This window comes from Phaethon lepturus, unplaced genomic scaffold, assembly GCF_000687285.1.
Source record: "Phaethon lepturus isolate BGI_N335 unplaced genomic scaffold, ASM68728v1 scaffold4654, whole genome shotgun sequence".
In the NCBI taxonomy this organism is placed as follows: Eukaryota; Metazoa; Chordata; class Aves; order Phaethontiformes; family Phaethontidae; genus Phaethon; species Phaethon lepturus.
The window spans coordinates 25,169-49,801 of NW_010536839.1; the positions used below are offsets into that span (position 1 = coordinate 25,169).

Genomic DNA, 24,633 nt, shown 5'->3' on the forward strand with positions numbered 1-24,633 from the left:
GGAAACCAAGCCTCCTTCCCTGTAGTTTTGGGTTCCTGCCTGGACTGTCCCATGTCCAGGAAGGTGGATGCCAGCGGAGTCCTTCCCCAGTTGTGGCTCTGTGTAATTTTCTCTGGTGATGTTTCTGGTGATCAGTATTTGTGGTGCCAAAGTTGAAGTCTTTCCTTCAGCGAGCGAAATACCAGTGCCTGTGCATTTTGAAACCAATATTCCCTGCATAAAACCTAAACAGTAGTCCATGGGCTCAAAAGCTGGAGTAACAGCGTACACCCAATTTGGAAATACACTTAGTTAAATGCTATCACCCAGGAAGACTTGGAAACAGCCAAGATATTTTGCAAAACTGAGAGCTGCACTTTTTCACACTCTACAATATCCTCCAGCAGCCAGACCTGGTAGTGCTGGCTTTTTACCCTCCTGCAGATTAAATTCTAATTTAATCCTAAAATCTGCTAGTTTAATTAATATTCAAAACCACTATGTGTTTGTGTTCCCTCCTTGTTCTCTTGTATGGAACAGGCATAGAGTACTGGAGCACACAGCAATCAAATGTCACAGCAAGGACTGCATAAAATGTCAGGAGGTTTGCTAAGCTTAATTAAAAGAAGAGACCTCCCCAGAGCACCACAGTGATAACAAGGCAAAGGCATTTTTATGCTTCTGAAAGCAAAGCAAGGCAATCAAAGAGTTATGAAGCCCTTTATTCTCAAAGAGGTGGTCAAACACATCTCTGGGTATCCACCCAAGACTAGCTGTTATGAAGCCCATTAAATGTGGCTAAAAACATAGGTAACTGTCACTAGAGGAAAAATGATTCATGTTTCTCTTGTTTGAATATGCTACATGCTACACTGCTGAAATGTAGAGAGACTTTTTCCATGACTTTTGCAGAGGACTCAGTTCTGTCTGCTCAAGTCATATCCAGCATCAATGCTCTGCACATGCAGCCCCGTCTACGAGGGCTCAGAGACTTGGGCCAGAACCAAAGTTCAGACAGGGAAGAAATAAACATTTTAATTCACCAGTGTATTTACTTCTTAAGATAAATAAAGAGCACTAGGATTTATTTATTTATAACCAGAATTGTCTTGTAAGCACTTGTTATAAACTGTATCCGAAAGCTGCAAGGAAGCATCTTTAGACAGATAGCAGCAGCTGTGCTCAAATATGACAAATGGTTAATTTTGTAAAGAGAAGAGGCTGCTGTACACAGCAGCCTTCCTGTAGGTGTTGTAAGAATGATAAAAGCACAGATCAAGTAGGATTTCAATAGAATTTTAGATGCTCTGGGCCAGAAGTTTAATTTTACCTGTGTCTGAGCAGAGACTGTTGCATGGCTGAGTAAGACTTCCTTTGTTCAGATGACAAACTACACGAGCTACATGTTCCCTCAAAGTCAATACAATTTCTATCACCCTCAAGGATAATTTTGTGCTTAAACACTTGTCAAACCAGGACACTGGCTGCTGGGTGCTTCATATCCACTCTGCCTTTCACAGGAACGCACATTTGTAATGAAACTCCAACGAACTTATTAAATTAAAATCAGAAAAAGAAAATACCACAAACTGCACCATTGCCCTTCACTTTTTGCTGCTAACAAAGTTAACATGCATTTTAATGTATGAATTTTAAAAAGTGACTTGCCAACGCATTGGTTCCATTGGTAATGCTGGAGATATCCTTGTGGGCAGCTACACCTGTATCCTCCAATTATATTTTGGCAGCCATGCTGACACCGGTGGTTTCCATCACATTCATCAACATCTAAAAAGATGAGATAGACTCTGAGTTTTGGGAGAGAAGCTCAAATTATGCTACATTTGAAAAGTATATTACAAATAATCATATATATTCATATGTCATATATACAGAGGCATATTTCAGGATCTTCAAAAAACCTGACCAGTGCTGGGAGACCACTTCGGGCCTTTCAGGTTTGGATATCTGGCTCCATAGCAAGTAACAAAGGGCTGAAAATCACTGAAAGGTCAAGTTCAGCCATGATTTTCAGAGTTTTTGCATTCTGCTATGGAGCAGAGAGCAGAAAGCCATTTGTATATGGGATCCCCAAGGCTTTCCTAAGGCTCCCAGCTCCACAGAAGACAACCCCTTGCTTTTACCCAAGCATCCAACCCAGGAATCCCAGGATATCTCTTTTCAAAGCAAACCAAACTCTACCCCAGGAGAAGGCTCTAGAGGCAGTCTAGAGTCTGTCAAGTCTGCAGCCCTTGAACCCTCTCTTTCACAGGTCCCCTTGGAGATGCGAGGCCTCCTGTCCTTGGTGAGTCCCTCAGAAATCCATACAGGATTCAACAGAAGTTCACTGAACTTATGATGCTTGAACTAAGACATTCCAAGCTAAATTGAAGTCTCCTCAGAAAGTATCTGTCCAGCTCTTTAGCATCCTACAATATACCTATTTATTCAGGCCCATGGAGAGAAATACCGCCTTGTTGCTAAATTTCCACACCCCATTCCACTTCAATCTAGACATGCTTACTCCATAGGTTTTGGTGCTTATTCCATAGGTCCCTCCTTGGGGAGGGTATGGCTGAGAGAAGATGAAGGAAAGCAAGAGAAGGTCAAATTAAATGCACCATGTTTGTACCTACCTTCACAGCTAAGCCCGGTTTGGTCCAGTGAGAAGCCACGTTGACACTCACAAACAAAACTTCCTGGTGTATTCTGGCAAATGCCCTTCGCCCCACAGAGATTGATTTCAGTAGCACACTCATTATTATCTGAAGGAAACCAAAGCCCGAGCATTACTTTTTATTCCTTGCTGTGAAGATGATCATTTAGCAATGTTAACAATGAGCAGTTCGTGACACGAGGTAAAGAAACATCAGTAACACAGCTCTCACTGCCCTCTCCGCTCTTCACTTTGCACTACAGAAGTAGAGCTTACATTAACTTCTTTTTCATTTGAAAACATTAACAACACCTATGGGAGGGAAACACTCCTTTTCTTCACCAAGAATATGGAGTTTGGTGTTCTAGTCTTCAAAAACCCCCAAATTCACACCAATATCACAGGATCATCAGATTGCCACAAGCAGGATCCAAGTTACAGAGCAGAAAGAGTGTTTTGCAGGAATTACTTCTAGTTTAACATTTCCACAGACATAATGGGTATGTGTTTAAAGACAACTGCAGAAATGTACGTGTCATGCTTATTGTTTCAAGAAGCCTTGGCATGATCTCTAATGCAGGTCCTGCAATGCACTGCAAGAACAGAAATATAACTATTTTTGCGCTCAATGGGTAAGAAAGAGTGAGGCAAGAATTACAAATTGGTTTTTTTACTGCCTGCTTCTTGCAAGTGCACAATTCAAAGATGGAGATTATGAAAACAAGGGAAGGTAGGAGGGAGGGCCTCTTTGCATCTTCTGCTCTGGTGAGACTTGGATCAGAACCTGGCCTATGTTTCCACTTGATTTCTCAGGAAGCAAATTTCACCTCCTTGCTACTTTGCTTCTGGAATAAGAGTCAGTAATAAATTCCAAATCTGTGTTTACATTCTTACATCACTTACCAATGCAAGCTGTATGGTGCTGAGTGAATCCAGGAGGACATTTACAAGTGAAACCTCCAATAGTGTTGACACAAAGGAACTGGCAGTTGTGCTGCTTTGTTGCACACTCATCAAGATCTAAAAAAACCAAGAAAACATCTTTCACTTATGTTCACTGTGGAGGACCTGGCAGTTCAGCTGGCCTTAGAGAGAAGTGATTACGAATAAATAATGTATCCAATAAAGCCTTTTGAATCTATGTCTCACTTTCCACGCTGGCTACCAGTTGCTCCCCACACGTAATGAATGTGGCTTTGGAGCTACGCTAGTGTCTGTGCTATCACTGGATTACAGACACCACTCTGATCTGTCAGAAAGATGCTGTTATATAATAAATGTCTGCTCTCATTGCAGTCAATAAATGGGAAGTCACCATCTTCATGAGAAGCAGTGGCAGATCACAAAATGGTATTGCACTGAAGCATGCTATTACTCCAAAAGAAATATTTAAATGCTAATGACAAAGTACACTGCTATTTCCCATGCCAAGTTTAGAACTGCTGCTCTAACTTGTGTGCTTTCAGTCAGATCTGTGCTACCAAGATATATAAATAAATGAAATTATAATGAACATTTCAAAATCTCTCCTGCACTGCTGTTTCTTATTCAGCACGCTGCAGAGGTGGTAGGTTAAAACTCTGCTGATGCTGGACAATGCACTGCAAACCATGCTCATCTTTGCATCCATTAAGATACATTTATCACTGAAAAGTACAGCTTAAACCAACATGCTTACCAAAATAAGACCAATCATATATACTATTGGTTACAAAGTCTTTTAAGATCAGCTGCCATCAGCCTGCAAAAATCCCTGTGGATCTACTGCTCATCCAGATTATCAAAGAACTAACTAAAACACCAGCTCCATCTGTGCAGGCTACTTCCACTGTCTTCAATGGAAATACTCCCATGGATCAAGGAGACAGACTTACATCATTTAAATGTCCTTGGATTTTAACACAGTTTCTGCAGTTAATTATTTTCTTCATTTTTACCTTTGCAGCTTCTCCCATCTTCTTGCAGGATGTACCCTTTCGGACATGAACACTGGAAGCTCCCCTCTGTGTTTTTGCAGATGAAATTGCATGGTTTTGGGGACTCATTACATTCATTCAGATCTAGAAGAAGCAAAACCGGATACCTCAGTGCTGACAACAAGATTTGTGATAGTGTTTTTGAAAATGCTCAGGAGATTATCAGAAGGAAATCAAAATCCCCAAAGCATTCTAATGAACGACATTTTCTTTTCTAATTTTTCAAAATTTTTGTATTTCCTTCTTCAAGTCATCTCTTAGTAATAAACTTTATACACATACACCATAATGAAAAACCTACCTATGCAAAGAGTGCCAGTTATATCTGTAGTATAGCCAAGGTTGCAATGACAACGATAAGATCCCCTCTCATTGATGCATTCCCCATTACGGCAGACATCATGAATAACTTTGCACTCATCAATATCTGCAATTAAATGAAGGTTAGTTCACAATGGAGCAAGAACTGATTTTTTATACAGCTTCAATAGATTCTTGTGACTTGACAAGAAAAAACCCCCACACCTTACATAAAATAAAAAAATTACATAAAATAATGAAATATCACACAGATTAAGGAGAAATATTAAGTGGAAAAATACAGAATGGAGCATTAATCTAACTTTCAGATGCAATGAACAAGCCTTAAGTGGAAGCAAACAACCAAAACTGATCATATATTAGCGTCCATAAATCAAACATCACTTTGATTTCGTGTACACAAATAGCTCTTAATCTGTACCTATAACACACTCAAATGTGAGAGTGCAAATTCCCGTTCGACTGCATGTCAGTCAACCAGCATGCAAAATAAGTATCTGCCAAGTTGGGATGGATGCCTTTGACGATACACACTTCTCCCAAAGGACTGTACTCTCTCAACATGAAAATTCTGAGAAAATTTCGACATAACCAAAGTATTTAGGATCTCACAGTGTTCAAATACACAAAAAGAAAGAGTTGATGATTTGTCACTGAATTTGACATTGTGTAAGAGGCCCTTTAATAGAAAAGTCAGTACCTGCTCCATTAGACATGTATCCTCGGCCATGAGGGCAAAGCTTCTTGAAGGCCACGGTGCCTGGGAAGGGGCAGACCTCGCAGTTTTGCCCCCAGCCTCGGCCTCCATCACAGCAGCATTCAGACTTGGTGACAGAGTTCCTGTTGCTTGATCCGATTTGACACATACTTTGTAAGACTTCAGTGAAGCAGTAGCCCTCCCTGTTGTCTGGAAGACAAATTATGCATCACAGAGAATCCTAATGGTGACGACCTCCAGAGGGTCATGAGATATTAGGAATTTAGTCAGAAATATAAAAGAAAGAGCATACTTCACCCTGGAACTGTGGAACTGAGAGTGAAAGACTACCAGCAGTAAGAAAGAGAGCATGATGTCTAAGGGAAACAAAGACAACAGGAAATTTAGCAAAAGGTGGAAGACAAGTTACATTACGCTTATAAAAACCTATGTTTCTGTTTGAACCAAGAGAAAAAGGACTGAGAATCAGGACCAAAGAAGAGGCAGAGCAATTACTGGCTGACTGAAACCACTGAACAGTAAGCTTTCATAGCAAGTCAACCAACCAGACTGACTGAAGCAGGCGTATGGTTAGCACAGGAAGAATGAACTTACAGGAGGGCAACTACTTACAAAGGCCCTTTCCCGAAGGCATGTAAATTCAAGAGCACGTTTACTCACTACACATTTCTAAGTTTAAGCCTCTGCTATCAAAGCGATAGTTCGTTAGAGTGTTAATGTGCAACTTACCAAGGCATTCGTTCTGAGCATCACTGACAGTGAATCCCTCGTTGCATTCGCATCTGTAACTTCCCACTGTGTTTACACAACGGCCATTCTCGCAGATCCCAGGTTTGGTCTGACATTCATTCTCATCTGTGTTTTTGAAACATTATGACAAAAATCAAGTCTATTAAGTGGATTAATGCAGGATAAAGTTTGTACCAAGTTCTTAAGCTATACATTCTGCCTGGTTAAACTTGCATAATATCTTTTTTTTTTTAATAAAAAGTCTCTTTTGTACAGTTTTCAGAGGAAAGATGACCATCTAGTTCACAATACTATATATTTTGTTACTGCGTTTTCTCTGCAATATATATCTCACTGGTTTTCAAAATTTTTAATAGTTCTAGCTGAACTTCTGAATGCCATCCAGAGTTTAAAAACAATTCAGATTTGCTCTCATTCACGCCAACGGAGATAAACAAGCCCAATTCACTGCTTTCTTCACTCAGAGAATTCAGCAGCAGCAGTATGAACTGATTGTAAAGACAGCCACATCCAGATTTTCTACTTGCTGCCCACATGTGTGCACACCTGAACAGCAAAGTGTGTATAGCACCTGTAGATCCATTACACAGCTAGTTGTGTAATCCTTCCTCCGAGTTCCTTTAACATTTTGTTAAATCCACAATTTTCAGCTCTGTTGAGGAACTGTGTGTTTCAAGAGCTTCGACACTTCAGCGTCACTTACCTATACAGCCTTCCCCATCTGGTCTGCGCTGATAACCTGGTCCACAGATACACATATAGGTGCCAATTAGGTTTTTGCACTCCATCTGTTTCGAGTCACAGTCGTGAATTCCTTCTTCACACTCATTCTGATCTAAAACACAAGGTTTAGATTTCATTATATAGAGTCATGATCCTGGAAATTCGCAAGAGTAAATTCTGACTTTGGAATTTCAATCGTAATCAAACTCTACGCATACTTTTATTGTGCTAAACTAACATAAGATATACTAGCTTAGAGCAAATTGATTTCTCCCAAATGCCCATTTTCAGGGCAAGACAAAACCGTATCATCTGATATGACCTCACTTTATGCAGATGTATAAGTTTATGGGCAGGACAGGGCTAATACAATCAACTGCATAATGCAAACCATAGAATTTCATCCCAAATTCTTTCTGACTCAGTTACTTCCTGGGATTAAAACTCTGGCCCAATAGTGCAGTGAGTCAGAGCCCTACCCCTGCAGGTACTTGTAATCATTATCTCGTAACTGTGAGAGTCTGGTAGGAGCTTTACCTCTGCACATTCTCCGGTCCTCTCGCAGAACATACCCCGCGGGACACTTGCATTCGTAGGATCCAAAAGTGTTCACACAGCGGAAAGCACAGAGCAGAGGGTTCTGAATGCACTCGTTGACGTCTGGATTTGGAGCAACAAAGACCATGGGGGAAGTGAAACACGCTTTTGTAAAATTCAGTGGACTTGAGTGCACAGGTTTTAGGTATACGGGCAATACCACAGATCACAGTTTACTGAGGGATGAATTTTAATAGTTGAGGACCCATGGTTCTAATCATTATGGATTTCTATCTAGGAACGAGCACCAGACATGCCAGGATGTTTGCACAGCTACCTGAAGTTTCAATATCGCCAATGGAAATAATTTCCAGATACATGCTGCCAAAATACTGAGTTAAAACTGTATCTTTTTCCACATCTAGGCTCAGTTTTTATGACTGGTTATTTTTAAATTCTAGATGCACTAATTCAACTTCTTTGTACACAGAATTCCATAAAACAATAACCTTACTAGAAATAGTATTTTGAAGTTCATTTAGATATGCTCTGGGCTACTTGAGTAATTACTGCTATATAACGATGTTTATGCACTCTGCTAACTCCTCCTCTGCAATTCGAGCTTTCACCCAAATTCCACAGGGAAGTAAATGAAGCTCTAACATAAAACTAATGCAAGCTGATGCAAAAATAGAAGCATTCTTTTGTATGGGCTTGCAAACAAATAGATTGTGGCAGATAATTTAAGAACAGCTGTGTCAGGTCAAAAGAGAGTGTCAGAATGTCCTAGGACATTCTCCTCTCTCTGGTTGTAACAGGAGGAGAAGAGTATTAAAAAAAAACCCCATACCATGCATACAGAGATCTTTCCCCTGATACAGCCTCTCAGTTTAAGGACTTCCACTGCCAAAAGTCACAACCAAACAATCAGGCTTCATTTCCACTGATGGATTCCTACACAAATTTGTACAATCTCTTTCTGAGTCTATTTATACTTGTGGCCTCGCTAATATTCTGCAGCAGAGAGTTCCACAACTTAAGTACTATACATATAAAAATGTTTGCTTTGGTTTGTCTACCATGTTCCCTTTATTTTTGTTACCTTTACATTTTTATGTGGCTTTATAAATTTAAATCATGTATCTCTTCAAACACATTTTCCACACTGAAAAATTCTAGTCTAATTAATTTTCTGCATATCTCTTCTGTAACTCTGATCTTCCTTACTCCTCCCTTCTGTGTGCATTTTCAATTTTTTATTTTTTAAATGAGAGACCAAAGCATGAAAAATGACCAACATAGGCCACCATGGTAATTGTCTAGTACTGTATTTAAATTTTCTGTTTTGTTCCCTGTTTCCTCCCTAACAAACTCAAGCATCCCATTTTCTATTTTCATCATCCACAATGACTCTCTTCACTCAAGGCTCATCTAGGGGGTAACCAAAAGCCATACACACAATAAGCAGCATTTCTGGGGACTATTCTGGAGAGACTGTAACCAAACATGCTCTTCTCTGGACAGTCCCTTAGCAGATACTACCTGAAAGCCTGTTCACCCAACCTCCAGTTAGGAAAAGGTACCACAGTTCAAGGTGGATACAGGAAGGAGGAACTTATTTTTCTGTTTCAGAGAAAGATGCATTGTTTCAAATGTCCATATTTTTCTTTTTAAGCTGGTTTACTCAATTGTTTCCAAAATCAGGAAACTGTTTCACCATACAACTACAATGACAGTCCTTAACACACGGGAGTCTCACCTTCACAGGTCATCATTGGTCCAGGCTCAAACCCCTCAACGCAGGTGCATTCAAAACCTCCGACCACATTCCTGCAAGTTCCATTACCACACGGGTTTCCAACAGCACACTCATCAGTATCTGCAAGCAGTTAAATCAAGGCAAGCATACATGGTTATACTCAACCAAAAAGGTATAAAATCTACGCTGTTGAAGTACAACCAAAAAATTACAAAACTACAAAATCCAAGGACTCGTTTAAATCACTGAATTAGAGTCACAGTGTCCTAGCATACTTTGTGATCGCTAGAGGTTACCTGGGCCAAATACCCAGCTACAGCAGGACCAACCTGGAGCAGATTGCTCAGGCCCTGCCCTGGCAGGTTTTAGGCACCAGCAGGGATGGAAACTCGACAACATTAGAATAATATAACCCCACTACTCCTTAATGCCATACTTAGCAGTTCAGGAGATTCTTTAAAACGGAAGATGAAACAGCTATACTCACCCACACATTGAGCTCCTTGTAGGATGTAACCATACGGACATTCACAGCGGAAAGACCCATCTGTGTTGATACACTGCCCAAATTTACAGTTATCTGGATCAAGGCACTCATCCACATCTTAACCAGAAATACAAATAACACAGTAAGTGCAAATGACTTCACGTGCTTTTAGATTTCTCTCAAAGAACAAGTGCTGTTCTGGTGAGAAGTATTCCTGAGATCACAAAAAATTACTAATATTTGAATTTTGATATATTAGGATGAGGGCACAGAATTTTTCTTACAGGTCAGCTTTTAGAATGCATAAAAGAAACTGATTCTAAATGTCAGATTAAAAAAAAAAACCTCTCCAACTGGGGCTACAGGGAAAGGAGCAGATACGAAAAGCAGTAGTCATCCAGCGCTCCTTAAATGAAAACTTTTGCCAATAAAGCTGAAGTGCTGTTTGTCTTGGGAGAGAACAGAATGTACTGAAGGCATCTGGGAAACTGTGGTTTGCACTTCTGGAGGATTAAAACCATTTACCGTAAACAGGCTACATATATTGTATAAGAAAAGACAGGTATGCTATGCGATCCATTCTCTAGATTCTGCGTAAGTTTCCTAGCAAGTCTGCTCAGCATAAATTAAAAAGCCGAATAATGCTACCCTAAAAGAAGTTTAATTTCTGATATGAGATAGTCAAGCTTGAATTTAAAATCCATATAAATAATTGAAAAAAAAATATAGAAGTTTCCGTAACTCATGGCTTTTGGAAATAGTTGCCAAGGTGTTATTCTCAATTGATGGGGAGAATGTCTTATGAGTAGAAAACGGCATACTAATGCAACAACAGCATCATGCAGTTCAGACACTTACCCAGTCTTGCGTCACCAGGTCCAACAAGGATGCCAATTCCAAATGGACAAATCTGTCTGAATGCCTCTGTAAAAAAAAAAAACCAAACCAAAAACCAAACAAAAATCAAGCCATATGTTAAACTCTATCTTGGCAATCAGCATTACCCCACGAGCTACACAAGTAACCATTGATACCAATTCATCCTACTCATATACAGATCTAGACATATAGCATGTAAATGTATGAACTTATAATTTAATCTTACATTCATTTAAAACCATATGCTCAGTTTACATTTAATTTGATCTTATATATATATGTGTATGTAAATTCAGTGAATAATTAGCATTCTTCAACTTCCTTTAAGAGGCAAACTAATGCAATATTTCCCTTTTAGAAGTATCAATATTAGTGACCACATCCTTTTCTGCCATAACTGAAAGATCTTCTGCATTGCCTGAAGACGACAAAATTTAATCTGTAGTCACTAGATAGCACCTTCTTAAAGTATGCCAATCTCTAGTTCTAGAGTAAGTAATAATTTCATTATAGGTAGGCTGAGAGTATAATTTCTGGTTTCAGCTTAGAGTGAAGTCACCACCCAGATTCCAAACCCACACGGTTTTCTGTGTGATTTTTGAAAATTTAAAGATGATGTAAATCTTTTGAGAACAAGTCATTCACTAATTTTGTTGCAGAAAGCATGTACTTCCTTACCTGTGCAAATCAGCTGGTATATTCTATGTTATTAGAATAAATAAGAAATCACAAATTTCCACTCCAGTGGACCAAAATACAACAAGGATGCATGTAATCATAAAGGCCCTTCAGCTTCAGAAACTCCTCTAGTTTTCGGTCTGACACACACACAAAAAATACAAGTCTTGCAACTGAAACTAACCTTCTACCTCTTCCCTCTAAATTGTATCTTGAGCAGATGGATGGACACAAGACTGTAATTCAAACCATCTCAAGATGCTGTTGAGCATATTCTCTACTAACCATGCCCAGAATATCACAGACACTTGACAGGATTTCACTTTTTCTTTTGCAAATTCAGTAGGCTGCAAAGAGGTTTACAGTGCAGCAGTACAATACAATCATAGACATGACAAATGTTGTGCTTTCTTCAGTGGAAATACTTTAGCTGATCTTTCCTGAGGTTGAACAAAATAGAACTAAATGGAGATGCACACCTGCACTGAAAGCAACAGTGTCTGGCACACTTCTAGCCTCTGGGTGGGAAACTCAGCCCTGTGCAGCGGAGCAGCACAAAACCTGCCCGTCGCTCAGGCCTTCAGGAGGAGGCTCAGGTGGCACAGGTGCTTGAGCTTACCAGCCCCCATTCAGATAGCATTCAGATGGAGAACACGCATGAGATAACAACCGAGTTTTTGGGGTTTTTTTCAAAAGAAACAATTCCACTGTCCATGACGTGTCAAGACATAAATTTCCCAGACTCAGACATCTTAAAGCTCTTTCTTTTTTAAAAGATGAGAAAAATAGCCTTGATATCATCCTTTGAGAACAGTTTGGACTGTCAAAAATACAAGTGCTGACACTTCAAGGAAATGCTGTGATGTATACCACACGTTTCCAAGTGACTTTGGTTCAAATACTCCAGAGCAACAGAATGAAACATGCACAGGCAATAAGCCTAGGAGGAACAGGCTATTGCAACTGGCACATCCGATTCTCTTTTCTTCCCTTAGCTTTTGTGAGGATTTTCTGCAAAACATCTACATGACTTATTAATGAAATGAACTGTATTAATGTATTGCTGAAACCAGTAATGCTGTTAACCACATTTGTCAGCATGAATTAAAGTCCGTTCAGCAAATTGCACCATGATTGTAAAAAGGCCTGTTGACTTGCTTGATGCCTAGTTACTCAGTCTTACAAAGGATATTAACAAAGGAAAGTGTTTCTTTAGCAACAGTCCAGGGAGGCTTTCCTTCATCAAGGCCTGTGTTTTGTCATTCCCTGCTATTTCTGCAACTCACTTGTATGGATTTAGATTTTTTTAATAACAAAATGTAGTCACAAAGCATAACAGGGTGATTCAGATGTGGATCTAGTTTGACTGTTTTGTTGGTTTTTTTTTTAAATTAGAGTTCATGTTTATGGCAACCCTTCTTATATTTACTACAACTAGATGTATTCCATTTGTATTTTGCAGGTATTTCCACTTAGAGCTTGTCAAGGACCTACTACGTTCTGCTTTCAGTACGTAACACCTCCAGAGCAAAATACTCAGCACCTGATCATACTAACAAACCTATAAGCAAACAAGGAATATGCTTGAGACTGGACTATGCAAGGAATATGTTTTTTGAGACTGCAATGGCATCTACTTTGCAATGACAGAGCAATGACAATTTTTAGGGTTAAACACCTCTGGAAAATTATTTTTCCTAATTCCTTCTTCTAACAATCCCAATTTTCGTTCAGTTCTGAGAGGCTATCATGACAGTAAGGTAACCTAGTCAATAACGTACCATCTGCTTCCTCTGGGCAGAGTTCACAGGGATCTCCCCATCCCTGTCCCTTCAAGGCGCAGCAACACTCTTGTTTGGAGTGGTTTCGGGACTTTGGCACAGAACATTTTCCATCTTCAAATTTGGTAAAGCAGTAACTTACTCTCAGATCTGCATAGAGAAAAACTGGTTATGAGCAGCTACTTTGGTACAGTCTTCATTTAGAGGTGTTAATTGCAAAATTACAGGAGGCACCCCCAAAAAAACACCCAACTTCCATCTAAGACTATCAAGAAGGACCATTATTGTCTCTGTCTGAGGAAGACCCAAAGAGGGAGTGGAGCTCTTGACCACAGTTAAGGGAAAACTATGGGATACAGTGTCCTACTTCAGTCATGGAAAAAGAGGGTTTTTTCTCTTTTGTCCAGCAGAGATGGAAGGGCTGTACTCCCCTCTCTTATCCTCACTCCTCTTTGTAAAAACTGAATATTGGCTTACTTTATTTATATTTAATTATTAGTAAGAATCACTTGAGTCAAGAGATTTTAATCAACTTGCAATGATAATACTGTGTAGTGTTAAAATGAGAGGCAATTTTCAATAGCACTTTCCTGCCTCAATCTTCCCTGAGGTACACACAAACAAAGAAAAACTGACCCAATGGCACTACGTTTTACTCCCTTAAGCTGGGGAACCAGCATGCTGGAGCAGAGCTGAGATCACAGACCACAAGCATCCAGCAGGCAGAGAGCTGGCAGCTCCCTGCGTTAGCAAAGGGACAGCAACAGGGCAGTAGGGGAAGCAGCTACTCATTCAGCATCGATGCTGGGCAATGTCCAGATTTTACAAAACTCCTAGGTAATGGGAAGTTTTAAACAAAACTTTATTTGGCCTGACATACTTGAAAAAAAACAACAGTCATCTTCAGGGAATGCGGAGAAGCACACTTAAAGTTCATACACAAAAGTGTGCATTTTCCTCTGACATTATATGTGAAACAGGGGTTTGTTTTCATACAGGAGAACATTAGGTTGCATTCTTTTTTATGATCTTGTTTCTTGGGGGTTTTTTGTGATTTTTTTTTTTCCTTACCTGAAGAGAACAATACCCTCAGACTGAAGAAACTTTATTTATATAAGCTAAAAATGCACAGCTAAAACAGCCGTGCTGCTTTCTTGAAATTGAGTGAAGTAACTGTGCCAAACTGCATGGTGGTTTGGAGACTTGGATGAACATTTACTGCAGGTTGGATTCATTTTTACCAAAACCACAGTTTCATTTAGCCCACTGTGAAGTGAAGAACTCACTATGGTGTCAACAAGCATCACCATTCTGTGCCAAGCATAACTAGAGGTCCTTATAAAGGTCTTACTCATCAGTGGTTCCCACTGTGCACACTGTGTATAGGACATTTAATGATGTATCTATTTAGTAATTTCCAAAGTCTTTAAAATAACTCACTCCCTAATTTGCTGTGCTTGTTCTTTATCCACAAAATAAACTAACCTGTGGCTTTTCATTACTAGATGTTCAGCTTTTAGCATCTGATGTCTGCCTTACCGCCCATGTGTAGGCTCTGAACAGTGTATGCAGTAATCTAAAAGCCAAAAGACACTTCAGACTTTTCTATGCAGACAGGTACTTATTGTCCATAAAACACTGCAAACTTTTTCCATCAATCTCTTTCCCATCCACACATCTGTGGAGAGGAATAGCATATAGCAAGTATTATGGAGAATTTGATAAGTGCTAAGAACAGCCCTATTCCTGGAAATGCTGCCTTTAGCAGGGCACTGCAGTAGTCTCCTGCCTGTGTTCACACTCCTTCTCCATGTCAGACATGTCACAGTCTATACAGAATCCAGGTAGCCTCAATGTTTCTTCGAGGGGTGCAAGAAAGGGCCGCAGGGCAACATAATTTCCTCACTTAACCTGCTACATTTAGCATTATCTTCCCCCCTTTTATTGCAATGTTCTCTTTAATGACAAACAGATGTTAGAGCAAGACAAAACCTGGCCCCAACAACAGAATTATCATGTTTTCCTTCTGAAAAACACTGTTTGACTCCAGAGTTTCCTCATTATATTAGAAACAGGCAGCTAATAAGGCTGTTTATAAAACAGCAAACAAATTTTGAAATGCCAGAAAATAGGAATGAACTTACCTTGGCATCGCCTTCCTGTGGAAGACAACACAAAGCCTTCTGGACAGAGACATTTGAAACTGCCTGGAGTGTTGCTACATGTGCCCAGGGCACAAATTTCCGGCTGTTCCACACACTCATCAATGTCTGTAAGAAAAGTAATTAAAGAGATGAGAAATAAAAATGTCTACACTGGCAGCTGTTCTACATAAAATGTAACCTTACATCACCACTGATATCCAATAGATTTGAAAAACAAAAAGGTCAAACAAAAAGGAACAGACAGAAAGAGGAACAAAATCCAGGTGCAAAATCTAGGGTTAGTTTTCACATCCTCATGCAGTGGGCAAACCTCAGCAATGTACTATCAACCCAACAGGCTGAGACTAGATCTTTCTTGAGATCAGATCAGATTAGGTAGTTCTGGTTCAAAGAAAAGTTGGTGAAACTTTTCCTGGGAAGTGACTTAGTAGTGGCTACAGTTCAGAACTGTACACTGCCACATAAGACTTAACATTACTCATGTTTAGATGCAGAGGAAAGCGGTAACAACTGTGATTAACTAGGAAACAGGACAGAAAGATTGTTCTATACACACCTTCACATTTGTCATTCTGCAGGACATAGCCAGGAGGACAGATACATCTGAACGACCCATCCAAGTTCTGACATGTGCCTGGTGAGCATTTTCCAGGCTCCAGTGCACACTCATTGACATCTAAAAGAACAGAAAGACAATTTATTTGAGATAATTGCTGTTATCTCAATAAATCTGTGGCTGAGGCTGCTTTAATTTTGATTCCATCAAACTGACAGTGGAACTTCCTAGGAGCAGGAGAAATGTCCTCTTCTCATCCTGTTGTCATTGTTTTCTGCTGCTATGTATAATGATGACAGCGTGACAGTTCTTTCTGAGCTCTTCTACTGTTTTATTAAGAATATCTCCTCAAGGTTTGCTGCACTTTTTTACTACCCTGAAAGAAAGCACTCACCAACACAAGTCCTTCCATCCAGAGCCACCTCATAGCCATCATTGCAAAGACACTGGAAGGACCCGATCGTGTTCACACACTGACCGTTTCTGCACAGCATTCCATTTCCACTTGCACACTCGTCCACATCTAAGAAAAATAACATTGAAAGATGTGTAACAAACACCTGCAACAAGTGAAATGGGGCAGGTGAGATTTCTGTTTCCACTATATCGGCACAGTAACTGGTAGTACATAAATAATCCCCTGTTTCAAAAGCAAGTGAGGGGAAAATACCAATATTGGTCTATGTTGTAAAATCATCAAAGCAAGAATAAAAAAAGGAATAGCATATACCACATGCAAACATTTGGCTATAGAAAAGTGAGGAGTGCATAATCAAAGAGGTCTTTTCAGACTAAAGAAATAAGTTTTTGTCTTTGATCATGCAGACCATGCAAGGTACCATCCTAACTCAATAGAGAAGATGGTACTAATGGTACTGTCATTAGAAGTAGAAAGTCTCAATACTCCTTACCTATGCAGTCATTGTTGTGTGAGAGGATGAACCCTAAATTGCAGCGGCAGTTGAAAGAGCCAATCGTGTTTCTGCACGTTCCATTGCCACAAGCATCTCTCTCACACTCATTAATATCTACAAAGGAGAAAAAACAAGCAGCAAGAATTTTAATCACTGATGGGGAAAGGAAAGCCTGTAGGTATCTCACAGGCAAGAGAAATAATCCACCTCCAAAAGAGTCAATAGAAGGGAAAAAGATTGTTGTATCTCCCAAAAAGAAAATTTTACACAGGTTTATATACTTGATATTAACAATTACAAAAATAATCAAGGATCTAACAATCATTTATCTTACTGTGGCTCCTATCTCACGCTTCCCAAAGGAATTCTAAACTATCTTTAACCATAAGTTTTCTGAAATCTCCTCCTCTTTCTCAGGCAACAGACTGAGACTGTTGACTACACTAACAGCTGTGAAGAGATTAAATACAGAATTTCCTTCTTTATGAAGATGACTGTTTCTGAAAAGGGCACTTTTCTGGCAAGAAAGCTACCCTTCAGTTACACTGTTAAGAAGCAGGCTGTATACAATTGCTGCATTGCAATATTAATCTATTAAATTTCTTGCCTAAAGGAATAAATGAGACAAAATGCTTCAGAAAATTCTAAGAAGAATGGAACATTTTCCTGAAAAATTAAAGCACTATCAGTTCTTTAGACAGGATATGTATTTTTAAAAGATTCACTCTACTGTAATGACATGATCTTCATTATTATCAGCTTCCTAACTGCCAGCTATGGTGTTTTTGCACCTTTGCCTGATGGTAAATGGCTAACAATCTCAGTTCTTGTAATGCAACTCCTTATAACAGAGAGGATAGACTTAATAACTATCTTACTAGAAGCCTAAGTACAGCTTAATTTGATATACTTGCCTATACACATTGTTCTGTCATCATTGGTCTTGAATCCATTGTGACAAATGCAGTAGAAACTTCCAACAGTGTCAATACACTGCCCGTGGCTACAGATATTAGGAATTTCTTGACATTCATTCCGATCTGAAAAAAAAAAAGCACAGTGAAAGTTAAGGCCTCTAAACTACAGGGCTGGAAAGATGCACTAGCAGCAAACATGACAGTTAAGAATCCAATGCATGGCCCTAATTTAAGATAGTATTTTTAATTTATTAATGACAAAAGCATTACTAAGTAAATCTCAGGAAAGGGGCTATGTGCTTGTAAATTACCTTGTCCAACATTTGTGGAGTTGAAAAAGATTTAGCGTAAAAATTATATTTACCAAACAAATTCTTGCTGGAGGGAAAGCATATTGCCATGGCTTTGAAAAGCAGAATTAATGACATTAAATTGTATGGGGAGATTTGTAAGTGCTATACATCAACTATGCAGCAGATATGCAAGCCACATATAAATCACACAAAACAGAAAGGGAGACGAATCCCACACTTTTCTCACTAAGCTTACAGAGAGATAAAATGCATTTTCATCTACTCATTATGCAAAGATAAAATGGGCACATGTATAGATATGTGTTTTAGCATCCACGCCTCGTGCAATGTGATGATCCTGTAAACCAGACAAAGCTCAAACAGCAAGAGAAGCTACTGCTGTAAGGAGTCAGAAAATATTCTGCCAACAGCAGCAAACACCCAACTGCACAATTCTGCAGAAAGAGATGGGGAAAGCTATCCTGCCAGTGTGTGATATGCTGCCTTACAACAGCAGGGCATCTATTAACACTAGTTCAACAGCTGACTGCTTCCTGCTACTCTTGTTATGAACACTTTCAGGCAGAATCCAGGATTTTATCAATAGTAAGTGAAACAAAATGTCAAAGAACAAAATGTGCTGTCCAGCACATCTTCTTCCATACCAAATCAGAAACATGAATCAAATGAGGTCTATCTGTTGACCTCATCACCAACATGAGCTGGTCTGATTCAATATGCTTCTTGGCATTTTGTCTGCAGCTCCAAAATGTGGGAACTTAGAAGCTGCCATAAGCTTGTATTAGAAATTATTAGATTTTAGTGTTCAGTAATTATCTTTTACATGCAATCTAAGCAAAACAGATGCAGTTTCTTACCAAATCATCCCCAGCTCATTACAAAATTAAGAGTCAAGTTGTTCCTAATTGCAAAGAACTTCATGTACTTAATCTTGATTTCCTGCCTCTACCACCCCTTCTCTTACACTCTACTTAGTACATTCCCAATAGCCCCCATCCTCAGGATTACTGTGCATCAAATGGGGCCATTAGTAACTTTGGATGGGTGTTCACTGAGGACCAATGCTATTAATGACACTGCTGCTAATTAGAGTCTAAAGGAGGCAGAAAGGAAACCAATGCTGGATAACGTGCTGTCTTAAAAACTCCTTCTCAGCTTAGGAGAGTAGAGACAAAAGAAAAGCTATGAGTCTCTTTGGTGCTCTGTGGGCAAATGAATAGTGAATTAAAGTCCCAGGGAAAATTCACTTCTTTTGGAGTAAACAGAGAACATTTTAACTTTAAAAAATTGTGAGGCAGAATTGTCTTAAGTACCAAAAATGAGTTTATACGAAAAAATTATTTATTATACCACAAGAGATAGCACCAGAAGAATGCTATTTTGATAGTAAGATAAATGCAGTACTCATAGTACTAGTGGCTGTGATACATCAGTTTTGATTCAATAACATATAAACTATTGGGGTGTGATCATTTTCCATGCAGTAGCATGACTGATCCAACACTGCAAGCTGCTTAGCACTCTTTGCTCTCAGCAGAGCGGTTGGGAATTTCCTTCCTTTGCTGGATCAAGTACTTTATCAACCACTTTTATTTTTACTCTAATTGTGTAACTTTATTTTCACTAAATATAAAATAAGAGCAAAATACAGGGAAGTATCACTGTCTGTGCCAATTCACACTGGGTATTGTAACCCATATCAGAACCTTCCCTGGCTCTTCCTGTACTGCTGTAACGAACCCATAACAACAATTATATTAGGAACATATTGAATATTTACATGTGCCACTGCATAGCCTAACAAAACAAAGTTTTAGTTCTCATAGTAGTGTTCTGGTTGCCCCTACACCCTTTTCCCTCAAGGGTCACATGAAACAATGAAAAACTGCACTGCAGGGAAAAGAACATTTCCTAAAACTGAAGTACTCAGAAGCAAAAACCCAAGGAAAATGTTACCAGTTTCCTTTGTAACTATTATTTTGTTCAGAAATGTATATAATATTTACAGCTGCTTGGCTCACAGCAGTCTTTAAAATCTCTGCAATTCTTCAAGTAATCAAGATAACATGAATACCTCTCTGGACTACAATATTAGAAGAAAGAACAAATAGATTAGAGAACTGTAGTCCCACTCAGTGAGTATTTAAAAATAATGTTCAAGGGCCTGTTTATATCTACATAAAAGTTAGGAAGTTTAACAATAAACTTTTTACGTTAGTTATTGAATATGGCCTAGCAGATAAGTCCACCACCTTATCAGCAGAGACCCCAGCAAGGAGTGATTTATTTGTAAAAATACAAGTGGCAAATAAATTCCTAAAACACATGTAGCAAATTATAATGAAAATCAAAGAATTTATGCAGGAGAAGGTCCTTGTCCAGATCGCAACTGAATTTTCAGTGTCAGAAAACACTTAGTTGAAAGGTAGAGAATCAATCGGTCTTCCCTCCCCAGACATGACATAGGCTAAAGAAAAAAGTTTGCAGTTCGTAGAATGACATGTAAGACAAACACCTACTCAGGTGACTAGCCCTCATCTACGTCTCTGTGGGATGGGCCCATTAGTCTTCTGGGAATTACCAGAATGTTTATGCGATGCCCTAAAAGGCTAGAAAAGGAGGGTTCTTGGAGCCCGGATCATCTCCTGGTATACCATCTTTCTGAAGAGGAGTTACGCTTTTTTAGATATCTTTTAAAATCTATTACTTTTTGCAGACCCTTGCACAAACAAGCCAGAAGTACTCACCCATGCAGCGGCCAGTTGATGTGAACCTGTAGCCAGGTTTACAGTCACAACGGTAGCTACCAGCTGTGTTGACACATTCTGCGTTTTGCTGACATACTGGTCCATTTTGGCATTCATCAATATCTGTCAACACAAAAAGGGAATTTGATTGTTAAGGTAAGCTGGCACTAGAAAGACGTCAAAACCGCTTTGTTTTTAGTGTGAAGAGTATTACCTTACCTAAATATAGAAATTTATTCCTAATTCTGAAAAATAAATATATTGATGAAAGTAGATATTTGGTCACATTTAGGTATCTCCCTGAAATGATCCCAAACCCACATACTCCATATGTAAAAATCATTCCTGTTTAACTCATACTGCTGTCTTCAGTTTCTTTATTAAATTGACTAATACAATGGTAGGAAATGTTTAAACTGGAAAAAAATATCATGTGTTTATACTATTTACAGAAACCTTTGTTCCATCAGAAAAAAAAAAATCTTGGAATTAAAAAAAATTGTGCTCATGATCTGACTCAAGAGTACTACTCTTTTCTTGGCTTTACTGTCAAATGTGAAAACAATGTTTCTTCCCGTGACTGCTGACTCATGCTCCTTCAAGGCCTTAGATGTCTCATGGAAAATCTGATATTTTCTATGCAAAAGAATTCCAAATGTCTTAATTAACATAGACTTATTACACTGATACCAGAATTTCCTCCTCATTAAGGACAACTTGCAAGTATATCAGATTTGCCAGTGTTTGGATTGCCAGCTGGTTAAATCCCGTTTCTCTGAATGAGATCAGCACTCTACCTTCACAGATCAGCAGCTTGTCGTTGTAGAAGAAACCCACAGGACACTCGCATCGGAAGCTGCCAACCATGTTTATACAGATCCCATTTTCACACACTCCAGGGATCTCTCTGCATTCATCAATATCTGGAAGAAGCATTTTTTAAAAAATACTTGTAAACAGCACTTCATGAAATCTGCTACAGAATATGTCCTTATACATCTATCCTTCAGAGAATTAGCAAATGTATAATTTGAGCATCAGAATATTCCCAACTGCAATAGACAGAGTCATTCCAAACTGTGGAAATGTAGATACTTCCTATTTCCTCAGGTTCTGACTCTTCAATGTAGCCAAGATACATCCTGCCACATACGAATGCAGAGGGTAGCACAGGTCTTTCCTCATGATTCCCACCCACAGCCCTGATGAACCTTCTCATCTTCCGAGTGTTACTGTGGAGTTACTGGGAAGAGCCAGAGAGAATGTAACTGTATTTGGTTTAATACAGAAAAGCATGACTGAATGCAAAAACTTGTCAGAATTAGTTTTGCACTGTTTTACCCTTGCTAAGCTGAAAAGACTTTCATGTTTTTATACAACAGTTTGAAAATGCCAATGTCAGGTAACATCTGAAGTGCTACCAACATGCTATTAATTAGATTGATTAAGCCAGGCAGCCAGGGTTTGCCAATGTGCTATATACACCTGGGTTAAGTAACGGATTTTGGCAGCACAAAAACTCAGCTGCTATTACGATTTTATGTCTTGCATATTGGTCCTTAAAGTTACACACCTTTAATATTCTGACAACATGAAAGAATTCAGAGACCCCTCCAAAGCCCCTCCTTTAGTAAAAACTGCCACATGTACATCAGACACAGAATATGGTGGGAAATTGTCAGCCAACGTGAGTTTCCATCAGATAACGTTGTTTCTTTTATTTTGCTGCTGGATCAAACCCTTCATTTCCTATATTAGATTCTGTAATTCTGAGTCCTCTGATTATATAAGGGATGAGGAAAAGTAGAACCACTTCTGCCTCTGAAACAACCACCTGGAGTCAACATATAGAACTTTAATCCAAACAGAAGAGTAACATCATGTAAGGACTGTAACCAAATATTATAGAGTGCACAGAGCACTGCCCCTCCAGAGTGGGCGCTACCTTGTCCCAGTGCGCTGTGCCTCCAGATGCAAGGGACATGAGCAACTCCTGTGCAAAAGCAGCAGGTTGAGTGCTACAAGCTAGTGAGACCTGCCAAGATCCCAAAGCAGCAGGGAGAACCTGTGATTCGCATGGCATAAAGCTGTATGTGCATCAGTCTCACCACAGTGCTGCATGCACTGGGATGTACTGGTGGCCTCTGTGGGGTGGCCCTTCTGTTTCAGTCGGCTCCTGAACGTGCATTGCTCTGTGATGTGGCAGAGCAGACAGAGCAGACTGCCACGCTCCTGGCACACATGTGAACTGCTACAGATGCAGCTTTTACCTGTGCATGTTAGCATGATCCAAGGTCACCCTGCTGACGCTGATGAATGGCCCAAATACCTTAAGTAGACTTGGCAACAATTTGGGAAAATGCTAATAGCTAGAAGGGGGAACTTTTGCTTCTAAGAAATGACCTGGTACACAATAAATACTGTACATTCTTGTAACTTCTTGAAAATTACATTGCCCACTTTACTAGAAGTATTTCCATCTAACAAGCTGAACACTGCATCACAGCAACAGCTTAATGCTAATGCACCTAATTACTGCCTATATGCTGCCTCTGTTTGTTAAAGGGCACATTATCTGCTGCTTAATTTTTCTGTGAATAAAAACAAAAGGGAGTCCCATTAGGGATTTACTTAACTCCTTGTCTTAGAATTCCTCATTCTCTCCCTCTTTTTGTTTTGCAATTTGTTACTCATAATTCAAATGTTGCACACAATAACATATGTGAGAAATATTCCAGCTGAGCAGAAAAAAGGATTCTTGTGTCAAACCAATACACAGGGGGACTGATGTGAAATGTCAGATTAAATCTCTGCTTTAGTTTGAGGGAAAGACTCCTAATTCCTCTCAGACCAAATGCTGGTTGGCCTTACTCCCAGACCTCTTATTCTTAGTATCTGTGCCCTACTCATGTAGGCCTGATTACAGTTTCTTTGGAGCTTTATGTTGCCTTGATTACAAGGGGCAATTACCATTGCTGCCAGCTAGGAGGAGCTAGGCAGAAAGTTTGCAGGCTCGGATGTAAATGGAGGGTTGAACTCCATTACACTGTTCAGTCGTTATTCCTCCCATGAAAAAAATAAGTGGGAAAACAAACTCCCCTCTTCCCTGGGCAGAGGTAGCATGGAATTTAGTTCAAAATAGAAATTACAACTCACCAACTGGTAATCCTGTATAAATGTCAATGAAGAAGCCAGGCCTTTGACTTCCACAGAGTGTGGAGAATTCATCTGCAACAGGAAAACAAAGCAGCAATTATAGTATTTGGAATTAATCAACAAGTCAAAAATTCATTACCTCCTTTGCCCAAGAAAATTCTTCTTCTACTCTTTCAGCACCTGCAGGGCACACAGAGGTATGCAGACCCTTCCCTGAGGCTCACCATGTGATGTGCTTAGTATGCACTTGGGTTCTCATTCAAAGGCCATTGAAATTAGCAAATAAAAAGATGTAGAGGGCTTGGGATCACAAGTTGGTTTTGCTTTGCATATGCTTCACTCTGCATTACAGTTGTTGCATACAAGTCCAGATTTGACTTTTAAAAACCTGAAATGTAAGTTGGAAGTTATTCAAAATAAGTGTCTAGGAAGTTTGTTCTGTGATTCTGTGAAGCAAATCACCTTGAACAACAGTGGAATGTCCTGGGCTCAATCCTGCAGAGTCTTACCCAGTACAGAAGGAGTCCTGTATACCCGTACAATCAGCCCAGAAACTCCTATATTTTACAATTAGCTGCTTGACATAGATCATTCTCAGAGGACACCAAGGTACCCCTGTA

General features: G+C 39.4%; 1 protein-coding gene across 1 annotated transcript in view; it reads right to left on the reverse strand.

Moving 5' to 3' along the window:
- The window catches only part of FBN1 (fibrillin 1), a 142,735-nt gene that overhangs the window by 7,114 nt on the left and 110,988 nt on the right, over positions 1-24,633 (reverse strand). The window contains exons 41-61 of the mRNA XM_010286279.1: positions 24,014-24,085; positions 21,655-21,780; positions 20,858-20,980; positions 17,794-17,919; positions 16,877-16,993; positions 16,360-16,488; positions 15,966-16,085; positions 15,389-15,514; positions 13,245-13,394; positions 10,765-10,830; positions 9,907-10,023; positions 9,420-9,539; positions 7,661-7,783; positions 7,104-7,235; positions 6,380-6,505; positions 5,633-5,839; positions 4,913-5,038; positions 4,573-4,695; positions 3,539-3,655; positions 2,616-2,744; positions 1,648-1,767 (exon numbers count right to left, since the gene is read on the reverse strand). Coding sequence (XP_010284581.1) covers positions 1,648-1,767; positions 2,616-2,744; positions 3,539-3,655; positions 4,573-4,695; positions 4,913-5,038; positions 5,633-5,839; positions 6,380-6,505; positions 7,104-7,235; positions 7,661-7,783; positions 9,420-9,539; positions 9,907-10,023; positions 10,765-10,830; positions 13,245-13,394; positions 15,389-15,514; positions 15,966-16,085; positions 16,360-16,488; positions 16,877-16,993; positions 17,794-17,919; positions 20,858-20,980; positions 21,655-21,780; positions 24,014-24,085 — 2,595 coding nt within the window. The remainder of the gene's footprint in view (positions 1-1,647; positions 1,768-2,615; positions 2,745-3,538; positions 3,656-4,572; positions 4,696-4,912; positions 5,039-5,632; positions 5,840-6,379; positions 6,506-7,103; positions 7,236-7,660; positions 7,784-9,419; positions 9,540-9,906; positions 10,024-10,764; positions 10,831-13,244; positions 13,395-15,388; positions 15,515-15,965; positions 16,086-16,359; positions 16,489-16,876; positions 16,994-17,793; positions 17,920-20,857; positions 20,981-21,654; positions 21,781-24,013; positions 24,086-24,633) is intronic.